The sequence below is a fragment of the Microtus oregoni genome, unplaced genomic scaffold (genome assembly GCF_018167655.1).
Source record: "Microtus oregoni isolate MIOR12 unplaced genomic scaffold, Mior012 000026F_ref0000081, whole genome shotgun sequence".
NCBI lineage: Eukaryota > Metazoa > Chordata > Mammalia > Rodentia > Cricetidae > Microtus > Microtus oregoni.
In genome coordinates this window covers 23,995,993-24,023,135 of record NW_024543085.1, presented here as the reverse complement: position 1 = coordinate 24,023,135, position 27,143 = coordinate 23,995,993, and the positions used below count along the sequence as shown (strand labels likewise).

Sequence of the window (27,143 nt, the reverse complement as noted above, 5' to 3'; positions counted from 1 at the left end):
GATTTGCTAAATTGGAACTCAAAGTAATTGAGAAGTCCGGCACAGGGAAAGGTCACCCCAGAAAAATTTCACTTTTCAAGAAAGCACTGGCAAAAAGGAAAGAATGAGATTTTAATCACTGCAGCTAATTACATAGAGGACTAAATCACAAGAAGAGTTATTTAAGTGTCTTAAATACAATAAAAAGTAATTAACAGGAAGCACCATCTTGACAGCTTCACATCACAAACCAGGCCTAAAAAGATCAGCAAATCCCCAACTCGGGAGCTAGAGAATGAGAAAGCCTCAAGGTTGATCTCTTTATTTTTTATTTAAACTGTTTTGATTAACAGATAACAGCTCTTGCCAACTCCACAGTGAAGTTAATCAAGAAAAAAAATTAATCTATCAGAGGAATGATGAACCCTGTCTGCATCAATTCCTTAGATGGTTAGACACTGGGAGCTGCAGCCTGGTTGACAAAAGCAAGGACCTGGGAATCACATCCCTTCCATACATCAAGGGAAAACCGTAAGGGTTTCACTGAGCCCTACTGAGAACACAGACAATTCACACATTTTGCATGTGTGGTACATCTAAAAGTTTCTTTTAAAATAACCCTCTAGGGGCTGGAGAGATGGCTCAGCGGTTAAGAGCACTGACTGCTATTCCAGAGGTCATGAGTTCAAGAGTTCAATTCGCAGCAACCACATGGTGGCTCACAACTGTCTGTAATGAGATCTGGTGTCCTCTTCTGGCCTATAGGCAGAATACTGTATAAATAAATAAATAAATCTAATAAAATAAAATAAAATAAAATAAAATCACCGTCTGCAAGACACCATCTCATCTGCCTCTCTCTTCCTACTCCCCTGGAATCACCAACTCCAAACGTGCTCTTCCCGTCAGGGGAGTTGCAACAACAGGAGAGCCATGAGGTGTGGAACAGGCCACATAGGCATGGCAGCCTGCAAACCTTTGGACAGGTCTCTCCTGCACTGCACACTAGTCTGACGAGCCTGCCTTCCAGAGAGGAAGTGCTTACTACAGAACACCCTTAATATACCCATACAGCCCATGATCACAGCAAGTACAGGGCAGATGCTAGTGACAGGGACAGAGGCCCACTCTCAAAAACTTGGATTTGTTCAGTCGTTTGCTTTGGTTCAAAGTCAAGTTTTTCCCAGTGGTGCTTGCTATTTTAATTATACTTCTTAAAAAATAACATTAAGCAATGATATGTAAGTACATAAGGAATAACTTTATGATTTTTAAAATGCCTGCAAAACAAGTGAGCCACTTGGGAGGCAGAGGCAGGCGGAACTCTGTGAGTTCGAGACCAACCTGGTCTACAAGAGCTAGTTCCAGGACAGGCTCCAAAACCACAGAGAAACCCTGTCTCAAAAAACTAAAAAAAAAAAAAAAAAAAAAAAAAAACAAGTGAGCCAGAGAACTGTAACAGAAAACGGAAAACTTTGAAATTTCTACGGTTCTGTAATTAGTATTTTTAATTCCTCACTTCAGATGCTGTTCTCTAGGATACCAAGTAAGTGCCCATGTTTCTCACGCACTGGAGATCTGAAAATACGGGCTCAGTGGGTACAGGTGCTGCTCAAGTCTTGACAGCTTGTTAGATTCCTGGAACCTAGATAGTAAAAAGAAGAGAAAGAACTCCTTCAAGGTGTCCTCTGCCCTCCACGTGGCAGATTCATGCCCTACAACCCACATATCTGTACAAAGAAACCTAAGAAAATTGATAAAGCTTAGGTAAAACCCTCTTTTCTACACAGTTTTAAATAAGTAAGCATTAAATCAGAAGAAAGGGGTCTTAATACAAATTATTCCTCAATGAGATAAACATTTGAATTTACTTATTAATAACTCGTTTTTCTACAATATTATTTTAGCTATTGTTTATTTTTCTTTTTTTACTAAAGAAAATTCAGGGATGAAAGGAGATAAGCAAAACCAAACCAGTTGCACATGGAACACAAAAACAAGTCTGGAAGTTCACCTGAGAACTAGGGAATCTATCATTATTATCAAGCTTCAAAAACAAGTAAAGGAGAAGACTCTCAATTACTGTCCTGACTAGAACAAACAAACCTGACGGCTTACCCTAAAAGCCTATCTGGTGCAAGTGCGTATGTGTGCTCGTGCAAACACACGCCTGTAGTTACCCAGGGAACAAAACACACAAGTACTTCTAGGTATGCGTCCTGAAGGGACCCGAACAGCATTACAGTTAACAAACCAGTCAACAAGTTCCCTGTGCTTTGTGTCTGCTGGCTACTGGGGCTCTGACAAAAAAATAAGAGGAGACAAAATTCCTAGGGAATGATAGCTTCAACAATATTGGTAACCTCTAATATCAAGACTATATCACGTCTCTCTTTTCCAAATAAATCAAGTACAGAATACATAAGAAATGCAAAGACCTCAATAGCCAAAAAGCAAGTGATTGAACTTCGAAATAGGCAAATCACTGGAATAGAAATTTCTTAAAAGAAAGCATAGAAATGGCCATATTAGAACATAGTCGCCGGGCGGTGGTGGCGCACGCCTTTAATCCCAGCACTCGGGAGGCAGAGGCAGGCGGATCTCTGTGAGTTCGAGACCAACCTGGTCTACAAGAGCTAGTTCCGGGACAGACTCCAAAACCACAGAGAAACCCTGTCTCGAAAAATAAAACAAAAAGGAAGAACATAGTCACTGTCACTAGTGACAAGGCATATATAAAAAAAAGTGACCTGAAAGGACAGTGAAGTATCACCTCTATCCAGTCATGGTCAGAACAGTAACAAAGGCTGTTTGCAGAAAGGAGATCTCGAGCACTATTTGTGGGACTGTAAACAGCACAGCCATTATAGAAATACTAGGGAAGTAACTCTCTCTCATTCCACCTAGTGAATCCATATTTGGTGGACTATTAAATAAAAACCTGAACAGAATGATTAAGTGATAAAATAAACTTGAACCTGAAGGTCTGAGTTACAGGGCAAAGCCACAACTCTTTTCCTAATGTGAAAATACATTAAAGTTGGCTGTCCCAGATTATCCTAAAAAATTAAAGAAACTCAAAAGTCAGTTAATGAAGGAATTCAAATGAGGTCATGTTGGCGTCACCCCCAAGGCATAAATAAATATTAAGACAACCAACTACAGTTGGTTCCCAAGTATCTGATTTTTGGCACTATAAATTGATTTTTAAATATACTTTTGTGGTATGTATGTAAGACAATCAACTTTGATGAAGTGTTAAACGTTGGTGGAGGCCATCTGCCAAAAATAAAGATGCATGTTTGTACAGACATGAAACTGTTTCCTAGGAACTAGAGAGCAGGCACAGCAACCTATAGAAACGGCTATTGTTTTCTCTAGTCAATTCTAATACAGGTTACTAATCTCCAGCATTTTCCAATACAAAAACATACACTCAGTTTGAAAGAACTGGTGATAAACTGATAATAAATACAAGGTAGATAGAGTGACGACCAAAACACGACCTAGTTTTCCACATTTCAAAATAGTATCTGATCAGTCAGAAGCTGACACAGGAGTGGGAACTCCCTAAAAATAGTCCTTCCATATGCAAAAGCAAGAATGAGGGGAGGCTTCTGCCCCATAGGAGAATTCTAGATGTTATGTATCAGAAGCTACGTAGTAAAATGTATTTATCCCTTTTGGGTTATTGCTGTCATTTATATGCATATCTCATACTGGGCTTCATTGTACGTTCAATAAGACAATCCCTCTTTTGATGAAAGCCCCATTCTTTGCTTCCCCTTCAAAGAAATGAAAAATACCAGTTTGGTAACAAAGAACACTTAGGACTGTTAAGGAGGGAGGTAACAAGGATAGTGCTGGTATGTTGTATGCATAGTAAGAACTGCTACTGGGGACTGACTGACTGTCTTACTATATGTTATGAGAGCATGGCCCAGCAGGTTTCCTCCCTCTATTGTCAGAAACTTTCCTTGAAAGACTCTGATCAGCAAGACTACCCAGAGACATAGAGACCTTGAAATGCAGCTGGGGCATAGCCAGTACATCATCTCTATAGAAAGAAAATGTCCACTTAGTTTAGCTTCTCTCTCCCTTCTAAAATTCACCTTTCTAAACCAACATACAGAAGCTCTTAACTAATTTTGGTTAGTACCTAGGGACAGCTTGATATTCAATAAATTGCATTATTAATAGTAATAATGTATTTCATAGGGCCAACCACACAGAGCTCAATAAATCTTAAATAATAACAATAATGGAAGTATATGATTAGCTAATGAGTGATTATAAAGTACTATACAAATATAAAGTGCCACACAGGCACAAAATTATACTCCACTGGGTTAAGTGCAAGAGAAAGCAAAGCAATGCGAAGGGGGGGCATTTGACTGAGCAGAGTATTCAGCTTCTTAAAACCAAAGCCAAGTCTCTGCCAGTTATAACACTCACATTCCTCCAATGGTGACAGTGGCACAGGTACGCTCTGAAAAGGCAGGCACCGTTTCTGTGGCTGGGCTGGCTGGTCTAATGTAGTCCACAGTCACATTGACCTGGAAATAAATAATCAAGAGTGTTAGGTTTAGAAGCCTATGACATCTCAGTGGCAGTCATGGACACTTGCACAGTCAGCTCAGGTAGACTTTATTTGTCTGAGATAAAAGCAACAACAAAAAGTCAGCTAACACATAGCAGAAAAAAGATCTACAAAAGACATAATGGAGAAAGGACAGTACCCAGAACACACCAAAAGCTCTTGAAGCTAAGAAGAACAATTTGATTAAGAAATGTCCTAAGACTCAAACAACACAAAGACAATATATAGATGATGAGAAAACATTGGCAACAATGATCCACTGAAAATCTCACTAGGTAACTGCAATTTCAAGCAATGGAATATGCGCTGAGGATGGTGCTTGGTAATAAACCATTTGGCTGCCTTGTACAAGACTCTACGTTGAATCTTCAGTTTTGCAAAGGTATCCCTCTATCCTATGTTGTGGAGGGACAGTTTTAGTTTTATAATCTGGGATAATACAAAGGCTTTGCAAGAGTCTGGAGCAAAGGAATTCTCATTCACACCTGCTGGGAATGCAATCACCATTGATATCAAATGTTGGAAAGCAGTTCAGTAATTTCTTAAACAACTAAGCATAAATTCAGAAATATCTCCTTGAATTTACTTGAGAGAGTTGAAGACATGGAAGTTAGCAGTAGTTTTGTTCACAGCTGACAATAATTAGAGGCAATGATGGTGACCTTCTGGAGATTAATAGAAACTGGGAAATCCTGATGGTGGACTATTATTCACTACAGAAATGAACATGAACAGATACAGAGGAAGCTCAAATGTGTATTATTAAATGCAAGAAGCCCATCTGCAAAGGCAACATACTGCAGTGTCCTAAACCTAAAGCCTCTCTAAAAGAATAGTTTGTTTTTAAAAAGAAATTAAGAAAAACACTGATTGAACAAAAGTCCTATATGAGACAAATTCTACTGAATCTACTAGGTTGGCAGAATTCTTGAACCACCAGCAGATGTTACAACAAAATAATTCTTAGACCATTTCTGCATCAAACACCTGTGTCTAAATATATGAATTGCCTCCTCAGAAAGACTGCATGAAATTTCAGTCTACCCTAACTTCTCCTGGGCCAAGTAAAGAACCATCAAGAAGAACAAGATGGCAATCACAAGGATGGCTGGATCTGATTTCACAGTGTCTAAATCGAAGTGACACATCTAACTAGGTTTAATAGCAACACGGTTGGAGTTAGGAAGGTTTGAGGGGGGATAAAAGGTATACTAGGACAGAGGAGACCAGAAGAATCATTAAGTTTTCAATGAACAAAGAACATGCAAACAAATAGAAAGCTGCATGCATAAAATGAGAACAGAGTACGATAAAGAAACTGTGACGATACTGAACAATACTATCTCTTTATGAAATAGTTTAATATAAGTGTGTTCATATGTCATAACTAATTATGTGGGATTCATTAGGGAACATTACAGGTCATATCTGTAAGCTTTGGTTTGGGCCTTAGCCAAGCTTTATATATCTACAGTAAAGACAAACTCTGACTCACACAGCATGAAGCCATTTATTTCTAAGTAAAGAATGCCTTTTCTAAGTACATCTAAAGACAGCATACTGTACAGATATTAAGTTCATGTATATTGCTAGTCAACACCAATCCAATCCTTTTAGTTTGTCTGTTCTTCACAAACGTTTTAAAAACAAAACAAGAAGGGACTCAGGAGATGTTTCAGTTGGTAAAGTGCTTCCCACAAAAACATAAGGGTTTGAGTTCTATTCCCAACGTCCACCAAAAAAAAAAAAAAAAAAACAGGACAACAGCAGATGCATGTAAACTCAGCACCAGGGGGCAGAGACAAAAGGACCTCTAGACAAATTGGTGAGCTTCAGGTTCAATAAAAGACTTCTTTCAAAAATAAGAAGAGAAAGACATCTAATGATGACTTCAATTAAATCTCTACAAATATGTTATTAACACATACATACAAACATGAACACACATACATAAGTTTTTCAAAAACCACATACATAAAAGAGTCAAAGATCTTAAAATTTCAACTGTCAAATTACTAACCTGGAGACCACCAAATCATACTTTTAAATGTGGGGAAAAACTGCCAAACCAAAAAATAGGAACCATATCAGAGACCAGGCACAAAGAATTGAAACTGGGTAAATCATGAAGATGACTTAAGTAAGGATGGCTCCTAAAAGCAGGCATCTGCACTCAAATGTTATAAATATGAGAAATGTGCAGAGACAGGGAATTAACCTACAAATACTTCAGAGTTTTAAGATGTTTCCTTGTATATAGCTGAACTCAGTTACTATAGGACAAAGTCAGGACAAGACATGGAAGGGAGCATGGGTGATGCAGACTCTAGAAAGAAGTGTCTAGGTAAGTTAGTTCACTCAGAACTCTGAAGAAAAGGCCTCCAGCCTAACTATAAAAGTAAGAAGCTGTAAAACTAACAAGAGTATCTGAAGCCATGGAGAAAAGCACATATAGGAGGTCAAAATGTCAGCCAAGCATGAACGGGTGGCCAAACCAAGTATCAGCCACAAATGGGAAATCTATCTCACAACCTTTCCCCAAATCTCAGGGACCATCCTAGAAGAGGGGAGCGGAGATCTTAAGAGCCAGAGGCCATGGGACCTGCCAGGATCACTGCACTTAGGAGCTCACAGCGGCTATGGTAGTCTGCTCAAGAGCCATACGAGATCAACCAAGTCAACAGTCCAGAAAGAAATAGCAAGGGTCTCATTAGCCCCACCTAAGCTGAGAAGCTATAGGCAGCTGATGGGCTACCAGGAAGGGAGAGTTGATTTTCTTTAAGGGTGTGGCTTCTGGTACGGTCATCATATTCCGGGAGATGGTCCATACCCAGAAACATATGGACTGCAAAAGTGAGCTGATGAGTTATTAAATTTAAAAAGAGGAAAAAAGGGAAGTGAAGTTGGGGGAGGGGGGGTAAGGTGATAGGAATGGATCTATGAGGAACTAGGAGACAAGAATATGATTTAAATACATTGTATGAAATTTTCGAAGAGTTAATAAAAGAATTTTTAAATAAATGGAAACAACAAAGTAGACATACCCCTGAATTTTCAATAAACCATTCAACAAATTCATGCCCCTAATTCCTACTAGCAGGAGGAAAGAAAAAAATTATCAATGCTTAAAAATGAAGTGAATCACAAAAGTACCTTATATATGCTAATGTTAAGCTGCCTCCTCAACCAGAGATGAAAGGGGTCAGCTATTAGAATAGACGTATTACTGGGAACATTCTCTATTCAACAGTGTCACAACAGGAGTAGTTGTGGTTATGGTGGAGTAAGGACAACAGCAGAACACCTGTGCTTCCAGGCCAGAAGGTCAGCCTGAGGTGCCCCCCAGGGACTGCCTACCAAGGGAACCCATGGGACACACCTCCCACACACACCCTTTAATATTCACTAATCAAAAGAAATAACAACTACATTCATCTTTCAGTTAATTATTTCCTATGTCAAGAGAAAGAGAATTGCAAATGAGTCAGAGATTGAAGAGCTCTTCATGGCGGCAACATTATTAAAGAAAATCTCAGATACAAACGAGGCTCTGAGAATAGACCACAGCCAAGATACACACCTGCAGGCAACTATGACAAACCAGGAATTAAAGTCTATGTGTAATTAGCATTTATGTCCCTCTCCTGTGGATTCTCAGATCTGTTCCTTTACTTGGTGTTTTTCATCTCCAGATATTCATCACTGACCTGTCAATCACTCTGAAAATCCAAAGTTTAAACAAGTTCAATTAAAATGACTGGAAAACTTAGAAATGTCTGTCTGAATAAATGGTGACTTGTATTCCATGTTTTTGCTAAGTTGATATGAAATGGCCTGAGTTAAGAAGAGAAAACTGATTAGTACTAAGTTGGTCCTTCCTATGTTAGCAAAGATGCTGATGATAATGAAATGATGGAATATGATCTACTGAAGGTATGTAGAAAGAACATTAATGGCAGATGCTCCAGAAATGGCTGCTCGACATGTGTGTGGCATCTTCACATGGACCTGAGAGATCTACATTGGAGTTTTATAGTACTATTTAACTTTATAAAAGACAGTCTAGATAAAAATGGAATATTACATCCTAAGTTCTTTAATCTTTGTAATTTATACCTTCCTTTTACACAATTAACTTAAACACACAGTTAGTAAGCACCAAGAGTTTGACGACCATGTCTTTTGTTCAGTGAAGGAATTGGCATGTGACTTGCAGTAATACAGTAAATATTTGTTATATGAATGAATGTATGTAATCAGGAATATTTTCAGGCTCAAAATTCTGAAAGATACCTTTGAAATGAGAAGATAGGGCATTTTAAGGACACTTTGAGAAGGTGTTGGCAACTCTGCTGTTTTTTATAACAAGAATAGTGATTTCAACTGTGGGTGTGGTGATGGAAGCCTGAGAAAGGAAAGCATTTTAAAATTGTGATGAAACTCCAATGTTTACCAAGAAAAAGGTAACTAGCATGAGAGACAAAGCAAGTAAAAAATACATTATAGTATTTCTTGTTTTGCATTTCTGTCTGCTGTAAAGCCTGAAAGCAGCTGTATAAAAAAAAAAATAAAATAAAATCACTCTGGACCATGCTTATACTCTGAGCATCTATGCACATTCTTCACTTAAGGAATGACTTGAAAACATCAAAACACCAAAGAACTTGATAGATGCTAATTTAATAAGGAAATGTGACCTACCTAAGTGTTAACAGTGGGGTAAGGAGAAGAGCAACTGCATATCCACAACATTTCCAGTTAATGGATTAAGTTTACTTTTAATATATATACAGCTGTTACATGAAACTATTTTGCATAACTACCACATAATCCTACCTATTAACACAGTGAATCATAAATTCACAGGAAGCTACAAAAACGCTCTAACTTTAGAAAGGAGCTCTGTTATCACCTGTTCTGACTGCAGAATTTGTATGTAGTTATAGAGAGCATCTATGAACCTCTGACACAGAAAAGACGGCATCATCTGGGCCTAAATCCAAGTCACGCTGCCCAGAAATAAAAGGGAGTAAAACAAGAGAGCTTCTAAAGCCAGGTAAGAGGACAGCAGTGGAGCAGCCAGGCTGCATACAGAGGTGGCTCCCAACAACCTCACAGAGCAGCTGTGTGAACCTGCAAGTGTCTCTGCCTTGCTCTGCTTGGAAGAAAACCGTTAGTATGCATGAGACATTAGAACAGGGCATGACTCTGAGTAAGTACCATGCAAGCATCACTTATTTTTAGATAAACAGTTACTGATGTTCTCAGAACAGTGCCTGGCACAGAGTAAGTGCTAAATAAGTATGTATGAGATAAACAAACACACCTACACATACATATATGCATAAATAAGACACATGTTGACTCAAATCATTAAACTGCTGAAATCATTAGACAGACAGACTCAATTAACTACACTTTTCTCCTTAAGGAGTCACAGCAAACAAGAATGTGTACCTCATCCATATTCATCCCAACTTAGAGATAAGTAGATCTTATTTTAAAGAATGACACACTATTTAGTATTTGTTTAAATGTTTTAAGGATTAATTTTGCAGGTACTAGTTATTGAATATTTTATTTACTGAAGATAATGAAGGAGAATGCTGTGAACCATCTCAATTAGTAGGTTAACTGGAGAAATTCTGTGCAGGATACTTCTTGACTTATTAAACGAGGAAGACAATGAACAAAGAAAGACCATGAGTACGTTTGTTTGTTTTGGACTTAACAGAACCTTCCACACATACCCCCTAATATTTAAATTATGCATTCTTAATCCTTTCCTTGGTAAAAACTACCTTATGTAATCATTCTTAAAATAATGAGATATATATATATATATATATATATATATATCAGTTTTAAACAGGTCAGTTACCCACTCATCTAGGGATAAAATAGCCTCAAAACAAACTGCTTTTGATGACCTTTCCACATATAGTTATAAATGAATCTGAACGACTGTCACTACTGTCATACTGACAAACTCACCTGCTTCTAATCAATATGTGACAGAAACACGAGGAAGAAATGAGAGCCATGTGTACATGTTTACATCGTGCTAATAGCAACATTGGGTATTAAAAGAAAACTGATGGAATTAATCTTATTTATTTCATACAAAATTTACAAACTACAATCATACCAACATTAAGCTAATATTGAGACTGTTTGTACAAAGCCTCTAATATTTGGTATGTTTTATATGTACAGCACACCTCCATTTGGACAACCTCAGCCCAGGTACTAAAAGCCACATACAGAGGCGACCCAAGTCGTTGATACCGTATTCCTTTTGCAGTGCACAAAAAAATCGTTTATTTATTTGATCTGAGCTTGTTGTGTAAGTTTAAATGTACCATGTGCATGCGGGGAACTTACTGAGACCAGAAGAGGGGACATTAAACCCCTTAGAACTGGAGTTACAAGCAATTGTGAACTGCCATGTGGGTGCTAGAATCAAAACTGGGTCTTCCCCAAGAGCAGTGAGATCTCTTGAGCTCTGAGCCCTCTCTCCAGCCCCCCACCCCCAGTACAAGAGTCCTAACCTTGTTCCACTGTTATATAATCCTACTTCTTGGTTCTCTTTTTCTCTCTTTATTTTTACCTGTGAACTTTTAATATCTCTTGCTTTTACAAATCCTTGTGAAGATTCTGAAAACAAGTATAAAAATATGGTATAAAAATGTTTATTCCTGTTTTCATTTAAAAATATTGTTTGACTAGACAAGAGAAACAAATCATATACTTCCTTAATTCTAAAAGCTATTTCTGATGTCTGAATATCTGTATAAAAACCAGGGAGGGAAGATCGTTCTAGTCTTTCAAGTATAAAATATACTCTGCTCAACAGTTTGGTTTATTTGTTTTTCCCTATTTCTGGTACTGTTTGAAGTGGAACTAGGAATCAAACCAGGGCTTTAACATGCTAAACAAGTACCATTAAGTCACACCCTAGCTCTGCTCAGTAGTTTCATGAAGGCATTTTCAATGGTGTTTGCTAATTCTACAACTGGATTTTTAAAATTAACACACAATTCTAGTCTTCTTTACCTTAAGGGCTAAAGTTTATCCTAAGATAGGTGGTAACTGGATGGTAACCAATGCATATGTTAAAAAATTGTTTTTTTTAAGTTAACGATGATACATGTTTTTTGCAGAATTATTAAAAAGAAAATGAACACGAGTTTTTACTTATTTAAGCTGAAACTTGTGTTTCATCAGCCATTTTGTGTATTGGTGTGTCTTAAATTAAGATAGTCTTTATAACAAGCATTCATAAAGACATACACATTCTGTTGCTTCATTTCCACTGCAACAGACCAAAGAACATAAACCAGTGCTCGTAGGCTACCTCTGCGATCAAGCCTGGATTATTCTGGAACACCCCCTTCCAAATCACTGTAGTTAGGTGCTGAGACTGCGTTTCCTCTCCTGTGTTTGTGCTGTTCTCTCGTCTCCAACCACGCTTCCCACCTCCCTCATACACATCTACTTAACCACACTTCATTCTCATCAATGGAGTGGTAACCTTAAAAACCTTTAAAAGCCCGGAGTCACCTTTCTTACTTGATGCTTTTCTAACAGATGAGTCCCTTACTTCCACTATCCCACCCCAAGCACATATACATCCCAGCCTAGACGGGCAGATGCTTTAATCTGCTTTGAGGGAAAAAGTAAAACACAACATACATAAGGAAGGTCACAGGAGATGTTCAGAGTCCATACCTGACATTTAGCATTTGGCTAACTGGACATCACTGCTGGCTGATAAACCTTCAGCTTGGTAAATATTTAATTAAAAGCACACACTCAAAATTCAAAAATATAAGATGAAATGTTTTATATAAGGAGCCATGTGGGACTGGCAAAGTAGTGATAGCTAATCTGACAGCAAAAATAACCTGAAAATACAGTGTACCACTAACCATAAAACCAAATAAAAACAAATGAGGAGATACAGTTTTGAAAATTAAAATTATTTTAACTAAATTTGATGGGGATTAAAACTAAAGATCACCACTTGAAAATATCTTCTCAGATGCCAGCATTTTCATTAAACTTGACTCTTGGAAAGGATTTATCTATTTTTATTTTACATGCATTGGTGTTTCGCATGTATATCTTGTAAGAGTGTCAGATCCCTTACAGCAGGGGTTACAGACAGTTGTAAGCTGCTATTTGGGTGCTGGGAATTGAACCCAGGTCTCTGGAAGAACAGCCAATGCTTTCAACTGCTGAGCCATCTCTCCAGTCTCATACTTGTTTCTTAAGTCTTTAGAATCCCACACGTATAAATAAGGAGTGTAATTGATGTTTGTTCTAATATTCCATTATCTCATTATTATGTCGCTATCATAACTCGAACCCACAACTTTTAATAGCAAGCCACTGGTCTCTAAAGGCAAACTGACCAAGACTGTCCCCTGTGCTCCTTGGCACATTCCAGCTTATTCCTTAAGGGACAGAACTTGAGGGTGGGTTCCCCCCCCTCTGCTGTACAGTGTCAATCAAAGTCATCTGTGTCCAAAATTGCCAAGGTCATCAGCAGTCAGGGGAAATTAAATCAGAACGTCTAGAAGTCTCCCTGGAGGAGTTCCAGCCATATAAGCAGCACAAAAACATGAAGCTACTTATGCCTTTGTGGAGAATACGTACAATGTCAGCCAGTCTTTAAAACAGTAGCAGCAATGAAGAAGAGATGATACTTAGTAAAGGGTATGCACAAAGGGGTTGTGCTTAATAGCTGGCTTTTAAGAATTTCTGGGAGCAGAGTGTGCACTACTTCAGAATGTGCAAAAGTAAAAGGTTATGGTACATCTGTTAATAAAGTCAGTCTATGAAGATTTGCAATGTCCTCTACTCACTGTGAAGAAAACTTGGGACACCTAGGAAATAAAGAAAGTATGGAAAAGCTACCCTCTATCAGCACAGTGCAGAACACTCACTTCCTTTTCTCCGGCATGCTCATAAGCTGGCACTGAGAAACCATTCTGACTAGGGATAATGCATTCAAGGAAGTTAACTAAAGGCCAATGTTAAGATGGTGAATTGGCCTCACAGAGCTGTGTCGTGACCTAAGAGATTTGTAAAGAAAGATGTAATCATTCTTTAGGATTTATTTGGAACAAAATACAGCCCAATAATAGATCACTTTGTATTAATAGATCACTTGGCATCATAATTATTCTTAGTTTTGTGGCTAAGTAAGCATTTCAAAATAATTGACCTTTCTGCGGACCAAACGCAGGACTGCAGGAATGCTTTACCACTGAACTGCATAAACTCACTCTAGGAATTTATTTATACACAGAAATGAACCTTCCACTTCCCCAGCCCTCGCGATCCTATCCTTAAATTATCAGATAAATGTAGCAAAAATTGTTCCTCAAAATTTAGTTTCGCCATCTGATGCATCAATTCACTCCTGGGTATACATTTTAAAAAAATGTAAAACAGGGTCTTTACAAAAAATCTGAAAGCCCATGTTTTAGCAAAATTAGTCACAGTAGCCAAAATGTGGAAACAAGAAATGTCCATCAATGGATGAATTGATGAACTAAATGTGGCACTTAGGACGAGCATTCAGGCTCAAAGGAAGGAAACTCTTGACATGTACGACAAGAGGTACTGTGAAGGCTTCATGGTAAGTAAAAACAAACATTACATAAAAGACACATAAAAAAGGGACAATGAATGTCACCATTTAAGTGAGGTGCCAAGAGCACTTAAATTCAAGAAGGCAGAAAGGACAATGAAACTTGGCAGGGGCTGGAGGGAGGGATAAAGTTAATGACTACAGTTTCGGTTTCCCAACATGAGGAAGTTCTGGAAATGGATGGAGATCAGCAGGGCACAATATTTTAAGATACACTAAAAATTATTCTGCAGATGAAGAGTGCGATGTGCATTTGAACACCACTAGACTTCAACTCTCCTTGGATACCATGGGTCAGCAACAGTTTAGCAGCAGTTAAGACAAATCTAAATTAAGTCTGACAAACTCCTGAAATTCTTGGTTGCATGAAGAAGCCAGTTCTATCATATTCCCAGAGAAAGAGGTGGTTCTCAAAGGCAACTGATAATTAGAAATTACATTTAATAACTTCAATAAATATAAATAGAGATCAAAGGCACTGCTTCCATAGCACAACACCATCTACTTTTCCTGGGTTAACTGCACTTCCTGAAAAGAAGAGCCACCCTTCCTGGAACATGCTGCACAGGAGGTTCTGTGGGATCTACACAAATGGATCACTATTCCCATGAGGCACCTGGAGAACAGGGTAAGTAGCTCTGACTAACTTGATCTGTCTTTTGATGTTGTATACCCTGACACATTTCTTCTATGAAGAATGGCCTATCCCTCCCTCAGAGATCTGTCACTTGTAAATCTTTGAGAATTTTGTGGAATTTCCTCACTTTTACCTACTTCTTCAGTCACTACATATAGTAATTTCAATTTGTACTTCTGTCTAATAAACTTACACTTTCATGTGCTTCTCCAAGTGGTATTTTTTGGCACTATCAGCAAACTTGTTATATCTTGGAGTTCCTGTTACCATGTCTGGTAACATTTAAAATGGGATGTCCTTTGGCTGAGCAACTCTACTCCTGAAAACTAATTCTACCAAATGTCCCTTTTTCACTGATGTGGCCTAACATAAACATGAAACTACATGCTGAGCCCAGGAAATATGAGTTGGCAGAGCCACAGGCTGTCTTTTTTAGCAATGTCAATAAGACGATGAAGCTGCTGAAAGCAAGGGAGGTCTATACAATCTGTGATGGGAAAATGTTCAGATAAAAATGTCATTGCTCAGTGATACAGAAATGATTCCATTTGGCGGAACAAAAATAAGTATAGGATCTGGAGGGGCAAAAGTAAGCAATGCATAGGATCTGGAGAGCAAAAGTAAGAAATGCATAGGATCTGGAGGAGCAAAAGAAAGAGATGCATGGAACCTGGGGGAGCAAGAGTAAGCTGCTTGGGATCTGGGGGAGCAAAAATAAGAGATGCATAGGATCTGGAGGAGCATATTTGGCACAGAAGAGTTTATTTCTTTAGTTGCTAGTGGATTTTTTCTGTTGGAAGTAAATAAAATTAAAGAGAAAACAAGATGAATGTTTGTAAACATTAATGGTAGAATAACCTGAAATACACATATAGCAAAAACATGTACCTTCAAAAGTAAAACCAATAGCAACCTGCTCACAACTAGGAGCTTACATGTTGAGTATCTATTTCATCACCATTGTCCTCCACATCGAGGCCATGGTCACTGATCAGCTGTACCTGCCAACTAGCAAGAATTATACAGGACTGGCTAAGCAGTTAGAAGAACATGATCGGGAGGGCTTCCGGGTGCCCACTGGTGTGCTGTTGCCATGGCAGGTGGGCATCACTGTCTGCAAATGAACTGCCAATCTCACTATGAGCTGATAATGATCCTGCCACCACCACCTGCCTGCCATATGTTTTCCCTACTTGTCACATAACAAGGAACTGCATTTTGGCATGCTGATCACTGACAGTTTGACACTACTGTTGATGTTTGTTGTACCTCACTGCAACCCTTCACAGAGTTAGAGAGAAGTGGAAGAGGGATAGAAGACAAGGCTGGCCACAGTGACTATTCAGTATGACACAGCATTTTGTGGCAGAGGGGCCAGCTTTCCTTTAGCTCTAAGATTGAAAGTTCTGGGGTTGTAGGGCTCTGTCCCATCTCTACTCAGCCCAGTGATTCTACTCCCCATTGTGAGAGAAAAAAGAAGCTCGCTTTTCCCACCATAAAGCAAACATCTTCTGTTCCTTAAATAATCATAATACACCAAAGGGGTTTCTTTGTTTACTGTGATGTAATGCAGAAGTAAGCATAGGGTGAGGTATCAAGAGTCATAAAATGCAAACCTATGGAATACCGCTCCAGAGAAGGGCATAATTTGACAGGATGTTACAAAAGGGGGAAATGTGGTTGTATACCAGCAAGCTGGTCCAAAATGTGCTCCTTTAATTAGAACCCTAACTTCACTGTATACAACAGAGAATCTAAAAACACAAGGTTTAAGCCGGGCGGTGGTGGCGCATGCCTTTAATCCCAGCACTCGGGAGGCAGAGGCAGGCGGATCTCTGAGTTCGAGGCCAGCCTGGTCTACAAGAGCTAGTTCCAGGACAGGAACCAAAAAGCTACGAAGAAACCCTGTCTTGAAAAATCAAAAAAAAAAAAAAACTGTCAGGTAAAAACACAAGGTTTATGACTATTATGAGCCAAAAAACTAGTATGTCCTGAAAAGAGGTTTTCAGTAGAATATAGGTGACAGATAGTGGCACATAAGAGATTGCTAGAACTGCTTTATACATGCTACCAAAGTCCAGATAGCGATAAGAATAAGAGGAACACATTCCATAAATTTGGACATCACTGATTCTAAATGAGGAGACTCTGCCCACATTTAACTGCTTGCTTATAACTTCTCTTAGCATGTTAAACACACTGAATAAAATGCCAGCCAGCCAGCCAGCCAGCCAGCCAGCCAGCATTAGCACCAAGAAACACCAAATGTTTCTTCAGTAATTACTCCACCTAACAGGCAGATTTACCTTTTAGTTTAAATAAAACTCATGACATTTTAGTAACATAAAATTCACCATTTGAAATTCCAAAGCATAGGGCTGGAGAGATGGCTCAGCAGTTAAGAGCACTGGCTGCCCTTCTAGAGGATCCAGGTTCAAGTCCCTGCACCCGCATGGCAGTTCACAACTCTCTGTAACTCCAGTTCCAGAGGCTCTGACATCCTCACACAGACATACAAACAGAAAAAACAAAATTCCTAAGTCTATTAACAATACTTCAACCATAGCAATTACTTAATTCTAATATACAATCATCAAAGCAGAAAGCAACCTTGTATATATTAAGCCAATACTCTAACTGCTGCTCCCCTTACCCTTGGCAATCACCAATAGTTACTGCCCCTATGGATTTCACTGCTCTGAACATTTCACAATGTAACCGAATATTTCAAAATTTGCTGCCTCTTTTTTTTTTTTAAAATCAGGACAGGGTTACAAGCTTTAATTATCTATAATATGCAGTCAGACTTCAGTGCTTCCTAGGGTAGACGGTATGATGGACATACTTGTGAGATTACACCATAAATAAAAGTATGTTAAGAAGTACCACTTCACTAGTAAGATCGTATGACAACACTGGGAGCCAGCAGAGAATGACTGATGACATACATAAAAGAACTAACTGTAACAAACAAAAACTAAGTTATCAAGATCAAGCCATGTCAATAATGCAATCTCCTAGTTTGCTAACTTCATATAACATCGACGAAATCTATTAAACTGGTAACGGGGGACTCTCTAAATCAGTGATCTAAACCTGTGGGTCTTGGGGTCACATCAGATATCCTTCATATCAGATATTTATACTATAATTCACAACAGTAGCAAAATTACAGTTATGAAGTAGCAACAAAACAATCTTATGATTGAGGTCACTACAACATGAGAAACTGCATTAAAAGGTTTCAGCCTTAGGAAGTATCAATCAGTTCAAAGAAAAGGAAACTCCCCCAAGACAGTTATCTGTGCAACATAAACTAGACAGACATTGTACACAGTGTGCAACTTCATGTGGGTATATAATGTAGAAAGACAGCACCCATAGACTTCTGCATTACTCTGTAAACACACTGAATCGGGGGATTCAAGTTTCAGGGACTCATTCTCCACCTTGGGCTTCTAGAAACACCCCCTATATAAAGAGGAAGGGATCTTGGCCTGATCTGCTGCCTGAGGTCATCTCTAGTTAACCTGATTCCTCTTCTGCCCTTACTGCTAGGAGTTCATAGTGAGAAAACAATTTTTTTCTATAACACAGTAGTCAAAGGATAAAGAGAAATGGCTCATAACTCTACTTGTCAGTTAACATGGGAAAGAACTTAATCCTTTTAAAAGCTGCTAGAAAAATGGTTTATTGGGTAAGAACACAGGTTTTTCTATAGATGACCCAGGTTTGATTCCTTCCCAGTACTATGTCAGCTCACAAGGATCTGTAACTCAGGCCCCAGGGGATGTAATGTTCTTTTCTGGCATTGATGGTCACTAGGCACACATATGGTACAGATATACAAATACACAATATATCCATACACATACAACAATTTTTGAGGCTATTGGTTTAGTGTGTATGTTTGTGAACTCCAAGGTGTATACATACAAGACAACATAGATTTTGTAAGGAAGTTCTTTTCCTACCATGTAGGCCCTGGAGGTAAAATTCAGGTCATCAGGCTTAGCAGCAAGCCTTTACCTTCTGAGTTGTCTTGCCTGCCCTATTCTTATGACAGTACAAAAGTCTCTTGTCAGAAAAGTCTCTATTTTAGACTAGGAGCTAAGTCAATGCCTGATGAACAAGGAAGTTTTGAGCTATGAACTTCTATCTTCATGTCAAAATATCAAGACAGAGAGCTAAGCTTAGAGAGCTAGGGATGGTATTACTCTTTAGACTTTCTTAATTTTCTATGTGTGTGTTTTCCATGTATGTATTTGCATGACAAGTCAGAAGAGGGTGTTGGATCCAGTGGAACTAGAGTTAGGGGTGGTTGTGAACCACCGTGTGGATGCAGGGAACTGAACACAGGTTCCCTGCAAAGCAACAAGTGCTCTTACCTACTGAGCCATCTCTCTAGGCACCTAGTGATGGTATTCAATATTTCACCATGATAGCACTGCCACAGAATCCCAGGCAATGCTATGGAAAAGAAGAAGAGCCAAGCTCCTAGCAGCTACAGAAAGCAGTGAGGACATGTCCAATCAACAGGAGAAAGCACCCCAATACAATAAACAAGACTACGCAAAAGTACTCATGTCCCAAGAAATCAGCAAGTGTGGCTTCCAAATGCACACGAGAGCTTACTGCAATCACTGCCCAAGACCTTCCTGTAAAACACTTTAGAGGGACATATCTGAATCCCAGACAATTCCACTGTACAATTTAGTATAACAAGGAGGTTCAGGAAAAAGGAGTGAAACTTGCTGTTAGAACAAGCAAAATGCTAACTCAATATATTTACTAAAAAAATGAAACAAAACAGTAAAGTAAATAAATTTTTAAATGACTAGATTCTAGAGTAATTATCTAATAAAATAGATAAAAAGACTATTATATACGGTCTCTTAATTTTCTTCATAAAAGACAAACCAAGATGCATAGGCACAGTGAGACCGAATAAAAATTATGTGGTTAAATATAGGATGTGTATAATGAGTGATTACAGATGACAAAGCATAGATTGAAATGTTGCATCAAATCTAATGAAATGAATATCACTTAGTGACATCAGCTATAATTCCCATGAGTATAAAATTTAATATTTAATGATAGCTTTGAAGCTAAAAGTACTAGAAAAATATCTTAAGGTCAAAGGAACTGTAGACTTGTTCAGACAGTGTAACCTGGGGGGGGAAATTACTAGAAGCATGCTTGTACTCAACAGGTCAAATTTATTTAGTGCCTTTAAGTTCCTATTTTCTTATTTCATGCCGGAAAAACTACTATGGTTATATATAACATTAAAAAAATAAAAAGACCCAAATTTGGCAAATAAACTACCTGTGACCTAAGATCGAGATGTTTGCAAAACTTCCCCATAGTCAAGAACTAAGGAAATAAGAAATACCAAAAATGACAGCCTTATTGCGCATCAATTAGCTTTTAAAGCAGCTTTAAAGGGTGTGGGGGGATGGGTAGTGGGGATGGTACAGTAAATGGAACTGGTAAACTCAGCAAAATCTACACTAGCATGCACAAGGACCACATCCAATCCCGTAGAATCCAAATTAACAACAACAAAAGTCAGGTATGATGGAATATATACTTAAAAATCCCAGCACTGTGGAAGCAAAGACAGGCAAATCCTTGGAGCTTGCCGGCTAGCCAATTTAGGCTAATCTGTGAGCCCCTGATCCTGGTGAGAGACCATGACAAAAACCAAGGTAGACTGCTACTGAGGAATGACAGATATCCAGTTTCCTCTGTCCTTCATACACTAATACAGTTCCATGTACATGTATACAAGATGGGGGAAAGAAGGAATATGCATGAGACACCTGGATGTGTAATCAGCAAAGAAATCCCCTATATTTCAGCATCTAGAATGTTACCTTTACTAACGAGATGGCTAAGAAGGAAACATAAAATGTTTAGAGTAACAAAACTGTATAAATCAGAACTTAGTTCTGGGTATAATGTTAAAGTGAATCTTAAACCTAAACTGGTTTAGTCTTCAAAGGAAAAACTGATACAACTGGCCACAAGGAATGCCCCAGAGCTGGTGTTAAACCTGTGTTCTTTCTCTAATAAATAATGGGACAGAGATTTCATTTACATCATAGAATTTAGCTTAGATTCATGCAAAACAAAGTTAAGACTTCAATGTTTTCTTGAAAATGAGGAACAGGCTAGCAGCCTATAAAGAACTGGGGAGGAAAAATAATTTTTCTGAACTGGCAGATAATTTTTCTGATATAAATAAAATGACACTGCTGGTGAAAATGTGATAGAACTGGACATTTTATTTCACTTAAGTGTTTTGGCAAATATACACTTAACTTTAAAAGTGATTCTATTTAAAGGTAAAACCATAAAGAAAGGAGAGGACAGTAATACAGAATTGTTTTCTTCCTAGCTAGTCTGCCGTAAACAGACTACATACATTTTACATAAAGCAGCATTTCGACTCCATTTTAACGTTCAGCATACCCCATATATAATACTACAGTAAAATCTTTACTGCTTAACTGCTGATTATAGTCATCACACAGTAATATCAACCCTAACAAATTTCTCATTCAAAGCATCAAGATACTTTAAGCAGAATATGCTTGTTGCCCATGTGATCAGAAGTAACTGACTTTATAATATTGCTTCAAATTTAGTCAATACCTGAATTAATCAATGACAGTTCAATTAACTGTGCCACATTTAAAATCAAACATGTTCAAGGAGTCAAGGTGTGTGTGTGGACGGGTGTTCTTTGGAAATGCTGGAGCCACTCAGGGAGTCAACAGGAAGGGCATGCAGCATTTATGCCTCGCTAATGACTGGATGGTTGGATTACTAGATGGTTAGATCAGCATATGGGAAATCCTTAATTTTAAGCGTTTAAGACTTTTGGTGAATAAAACCAAACTGGTAGGGATATATTTTGCCCTTTCTTCAGCTACAATCCTCAGGTGTCCTGCCAGTTCCCATGGGAACTCTGGAACTCTCTCAAGCTATGGAACACGCCAGCAAACTCAGAAGGCAGGCAGTGGGAAGGAAGCTAAAGGTCTCTCCCACTCTACCTTCTCCAGGCCCACTCCACTCACTCTAGAATTCGGGACACCGTTATCAGGGCTTCTGGGCAGCAAAAGCCTTTCTGAAGGACATATAGCCAACTTCAGTCTTACGCTGTAGGTCATCTCTCTCATCAGTACTCAATGTGTCTTTCTATCCTCATTGCTCATTTTTACATGCACACTACCTGCACATTTTGCCTTATCAGGACATAAAATAGAAGAAGCTCATGTTACATACAGCTCTCTGTTCTTAATTTTCCTAAGCCCTGACTCCAAAGTTTGCTGATATTGATCGAGCAGCTGAGATGTGCCGAGCACCGCACTAAGTGCTTAACATATATTATGTCATTTAATGCTCATGACGGCCCAGGTTAGGTAATGCTGCCCAAGGGATTCACACTCATGTCTATGTGGTTCAAGGCCCACATACTAGACCACTATAAACAGCCAGCAACAGGATATTGATTAAACCTTCACTTGGTATTAAATGATAAAAGTACCTCATGAAGAATACAACTTAACATCCCAGGGAAATCATCGTGCTGAAGGTTACAAAGCAGTAAGTACCATGTAATTACCAGCTAAAATGAAAATTATGCTAATAGCCACATTCATAAAAAAGACTGGACTGATATACACTCAAGTGTTAGCAGATGCTACCTCTGGGAGGCTAGCTTTTCCTTTATCCTTTCCTCTTGTTTTAATAATAACAAAAAAATTAAACCATAAACAAGAGTTGCTTTGTGATGGATGAAGTGGGAACTAAGTGACAAAACAGAACACAATATCATTAGCAAGGGCAGTGTAGACAACGGCATTGCCAGTGTTCGTGAAATTTATAACTGCATTTTCAAGTAGAAAAATTATACCCACAGAGACAATTAGGATGGCTTTTTAAAGCACAGCAGCAAGCTTTCCTGAATTGCAAAGATCAAATAGGCTAAGGTTTTAGTGTCTGTATTTACACAGAAATGAAACACAAATGCAAAGATACTATTCCTGGTTTTACAATCCTCACATTTAACTATATTTATGGTGATTGCAAATGTGTAAAATGCATGAACTTAGCTTAACCACCCACAAACATGCTTATCTATGGAGCCTGCAGAATGCCAAGGGAGATGCCAATGCTGCTTCTGGGGACATGCACTTGACTAGAGAAGTCCCAAAGCACAGATCAGAGTGCAAGGCCTTTCCTTCAACTCTTTATTAATATTTTAATTTTGAAGTAAGTGCTATTCAAAATAATTATAAAAAGACAACACAACATGAAAAGTACAATATTATGGTTTTTCTAGCTAAAAGAAGATGATGTGAAATAATTTAAATATTCTGTCTTGTTTTCCTATACCACCCCTCTGCCTTTCTCTATGTATGTATGTGTGGGGAAATCCCATCTCCAAATTGGCCTTCTTGCCAATTACTTCAGAGTGACTGTTTCAAGCAAATAAAATTCCAAAATCCATAAACTTGTCTTAATGTGAGTTTGAAAATCTTTAGGAACAAAAAGAAACACTGCTTTATCCATTTACATGTCTTCTACCCATCAATTTTTCAGCCTACATGTCTATTTTTAAAATGTAAAAAACAATTTATATTATATAAGACATTTAAAAATTCTCTATCAGTTTAAAAATTAAATTTTTATAAGAAGTCCTATAAAGAAAAGTATCTTTGCTTGGCTATAAAAATCTTATCAATGTAAAAAACAGAAATAATAACAAAAATTTTTTTTGCAAGAAAAAGAAATAACACAACAGGGAACGAGAGATATGCAACCTGCCCTTTTAGCCAAGAAAGGGTTGGCTCTCAAAGTGATATGCCAAACTTTGTTGCCTCCCCATGGAAGCCTTACCCTCTCTGAGGAGTGGATGGGGGCGGGGGGGGGGGGGAGCAGGAGAAGAGGGAGTGGGAACTGGAATTGGTAGATAAAATGAGATCGCTTTAAAATAAATAGATAAATAAATGTAAAGGGTGATGAAGGAGGGAGGGAGGGAGGGAGGGAGGGAGGGAGGGAGGAAGGGAGGGTGGGTTAGCTCTGTACAGGGATGAGAATCCACAGCCAAGAAGGGAACCATCAGAGCCAGATGAGAACTGCAGCATTGTGCATACAAGGGAAACATAGAATCTGAAGCAAATCAGGGATCATCTGAACAGGTGTGTCTAAACATCAAACGCGGTATTTGTGCTTGAGGCAGGAACAAAGTGATACGCTATTAGAGTACATACAAGGTGACAGGCACCCGGGCTCTGTGTGGCCAACCAGAAGCCCTCATGGAGGCGAAGGCAGAAGGCAAGCTAAAAGGCTGGCTGACACTCTCCTTGTTCATATTTCCTCTCTTAAAAAGAGTAGTAAATGTCAATTTAGACAGGGTTTTAAAGTTAGCACAATATTACTTACTTAGTCTAAAAAATTCTGTGTTCATCCAAGAGGCCTCAAGCCTAAACAAAAACTGGACCTATTGGGTAAACTAAGAAGATCTTCTAAGAGAGGCTACAGCTTCATCAACTTTGGTAGAAAACCAAACTTCAAGCCTTTGAAAGGAAGAACAGAAACAAGAAAAAAAATAACATTTAGCAAACCACTGTTTTCTTCTTAAAGCCAGGGAGGTCCCAAGGATATTACAGCAGCCAAACCGGGCATTAAGGCTGTTGGAGGATACACGCTGGGAAGGAGAGCTCAGCTTGGATTCTGACATCAAAGGTCTAAGAATTGCTGAGGAAAAGGATGAAAGGTGAAAAACAAAGGGGAAATGAGGGGAAAGAAAAGAGCAGAGGAAGAAAATAAGGTCAGAAAGACAGAATGAAAAGGAGCTTATGTTTATGAAGTAGGAGATAATTGCCGCTATCAATATCTCTTTCAGTCTCTAAATGATGAGAGACATTATACATCTATCTAGACTCAGCAATTTTGCTGCCATTTTCTCCTTGGAAATCTATGGCTAACAACTACCAAATCAGAAAACTGAAGAGCAGCAACATGACTCATCCTGTCTTTCATCTTCCAAACCCTGCCGTGCTGTGGAGTTCACACTGCGTGCAGCATTTCCTCACACTCCTGCCAGCAAACAAACTCCACCGCCAGAGAAACTGCAGAAAAATGTGAAGAAGCACCTGGCCAGAGTCAAGGACTCAGTCATCTGGATAGATTTTAATTCCTAGAGCCATATTTCAAAATTTAGTAAACTGATGAACTGAGAGACACAAATAAGAGACCTCAAAAGTGAGAAAAGGATTTGGACAAAATATAGGGAAGGAGAGAAGAGAACACACCTCCAATAATAAATGGGCTAAAATTCTAACTATAACGATTTTAAAACTTCAGACAGGAGCTTTGATCATAACTCAGTACCAAGGACAGAGGTGGGGAAAGAAGGAATTCAATGTCAGCCTTCAGGGGTGGGGTGAGGATTGGAAAATAACACATAATTAAGGCTGGAATGGGGGTATAGCAAAATGAAATAGCACTTGGCTAACATATGAGGTCCTGGTTTACTCCCCAGGCTGAAGGTGGGGGTACTCAAAATCATTTCCGAGAACTCATGGGTTCGAAAGATGGCATGATCAACAAACAGACCTGAAACATTCAAGGTTCCTCCTGGACAGCACAAGATTCACCCACGGGTCATAGGGCTCTCAGGAAGTAACCGGCATACATTCTTCCATATTAGGTATTTATATTCACTCATCTTTTTAAAATAAAACAAAACCATTAAACTTCCAGAACTGCAAATTAATTAAGCAGAGCAATCAACACAAAACAAGGCAACAAATCATCAAGAAGGAGTTAATGAATAGCTCCTTGGTACAAGCTAATCCCTCCTTTTGACCATGGGATGATACAGAGACACAGACAGGGAAGTAGTGAATTAACTCTGGTCCAGGGCTCCAGCAATAGAGGGGTAAAAACAAGGACCCAGCAATGGAAATCTACCCGAGCCCTCATGATGGCCCTCTCTAGAGACACTCTAGGAAAACTATACACTTGTAAGTCAGTGCTGTTAGACTTTGATACCTAGACCTTTAGTAAGATCACATTTTTAGAAGACTAAAGCAAGATTCCCTTGAATTTTAGAAATTAAAAATACCATCCTCATCTACATAGCAAAATCAAGGCAAACCAGACTCAAATGGACAAGGAAAAATATAAAGAAATTAATTCTTCCCATCGCCAAGGTCACGAAAATTCCCTCTCTCTCCGTTTCCGTGTGGCTGGGGACGGAAGGGACAGCACAGTAGGTCTGCAGTAGATGTGCAGCTTGCATTTCCATTCTGAGCAGCTGTCTGCTTAAATTACCTCCGTGGATCACTACGTCTGAGAAGCTGATGCTATCAAAATACCATGGACATTGTAGAAATGAAGAAACGGTCAGTGTGAACACACAAACCATGCACACAAAATGCTCCTTCTACACTGTAGAAAGAGAATCTAGACCGCCAACAAATCTCTCAGCTCTCCAGCTTCACATGATACCAGCCCACCCAACACGTTTACTTCCATGCTAATCAAAGTCCAGGCTTGTAGGGCCCTGGTCTCCCTTATTCCTGTGGTGCATTCATGGGGACAGTTTATGATCAACTAACTAAGCTTCCTGTGTGTTTCTGTGCTATGCCTGCCCCACCTGGTGGTTAGCTGCAGGGCATTTACTCCATTGTTAATATGGTAATTTCCCACCTGCCTGGGCGGAGATCCTTGTGCAGCAGTTAGGTACATAAGGACTCCCCCAACACTGAATAAAGTGGCATTCGGCTGATCTCCTTTCGAATGACCCTGGTCTCTCTGTGTCTTCTTTTCAATCTCCAGGCCCTTGCCCGACTGTGTTCGGTACAGTGACGCGCGAACTGTACCGAGGGTGTAACACCAAAGCGGGTGTTACACAGGCTACCTTCAATCCCTGAAGAAAGGCTGCTGTGATGTCTTTCTCTCATTCCTGTTTCCCTTCCTGTTGTGTTTATACGAAAGATAAGTTAGAGGGGTGAAAATCTGGCCTGGAAGGGCAATGTGGGTTTTTAACTAGACACCGTTTCTCAGTACACCAGTGAGGGGCTGAGCTCAGAAAAACCAAACAAGAAGGCACATGACAAAGTACAGAAGTGGCCAGCTGGAGCAAATCACTAATTTGTTTAGACTGTGATGGGAGAATAGGAGCATTATGAAGACCAACATGGGCCAGCAGGGCATGTTCAGGGTCTACTGACCCTCTGTCA

The 27,143-nt window shown here is 38.9% G+C and overlaps 1 protein-coding gene across 1 annotated transcript in view; it reads right to left on the bottom strand.

The window, feature by feature from the left end:
* The window catches only part of Snd1 (staphylococcal nuclease and tudor domain containing 1), a 403,901-nt gene that overhangs the window by 218,689 nt on the left and 158,069 nt on the right, over positions 1-27,143 (bottom strand). Inside the window, exon 12 of the mRNA XM_041675559.1 lies at positions 4,435-4,535. Within this exon, the coding sequence (XP_041531493.1) occupies positions 4,435-4,535 (101 nt within the window). The remainder of the gene's footprint in view (positions 1-4,434; positions 4,536-27,143) is intronic.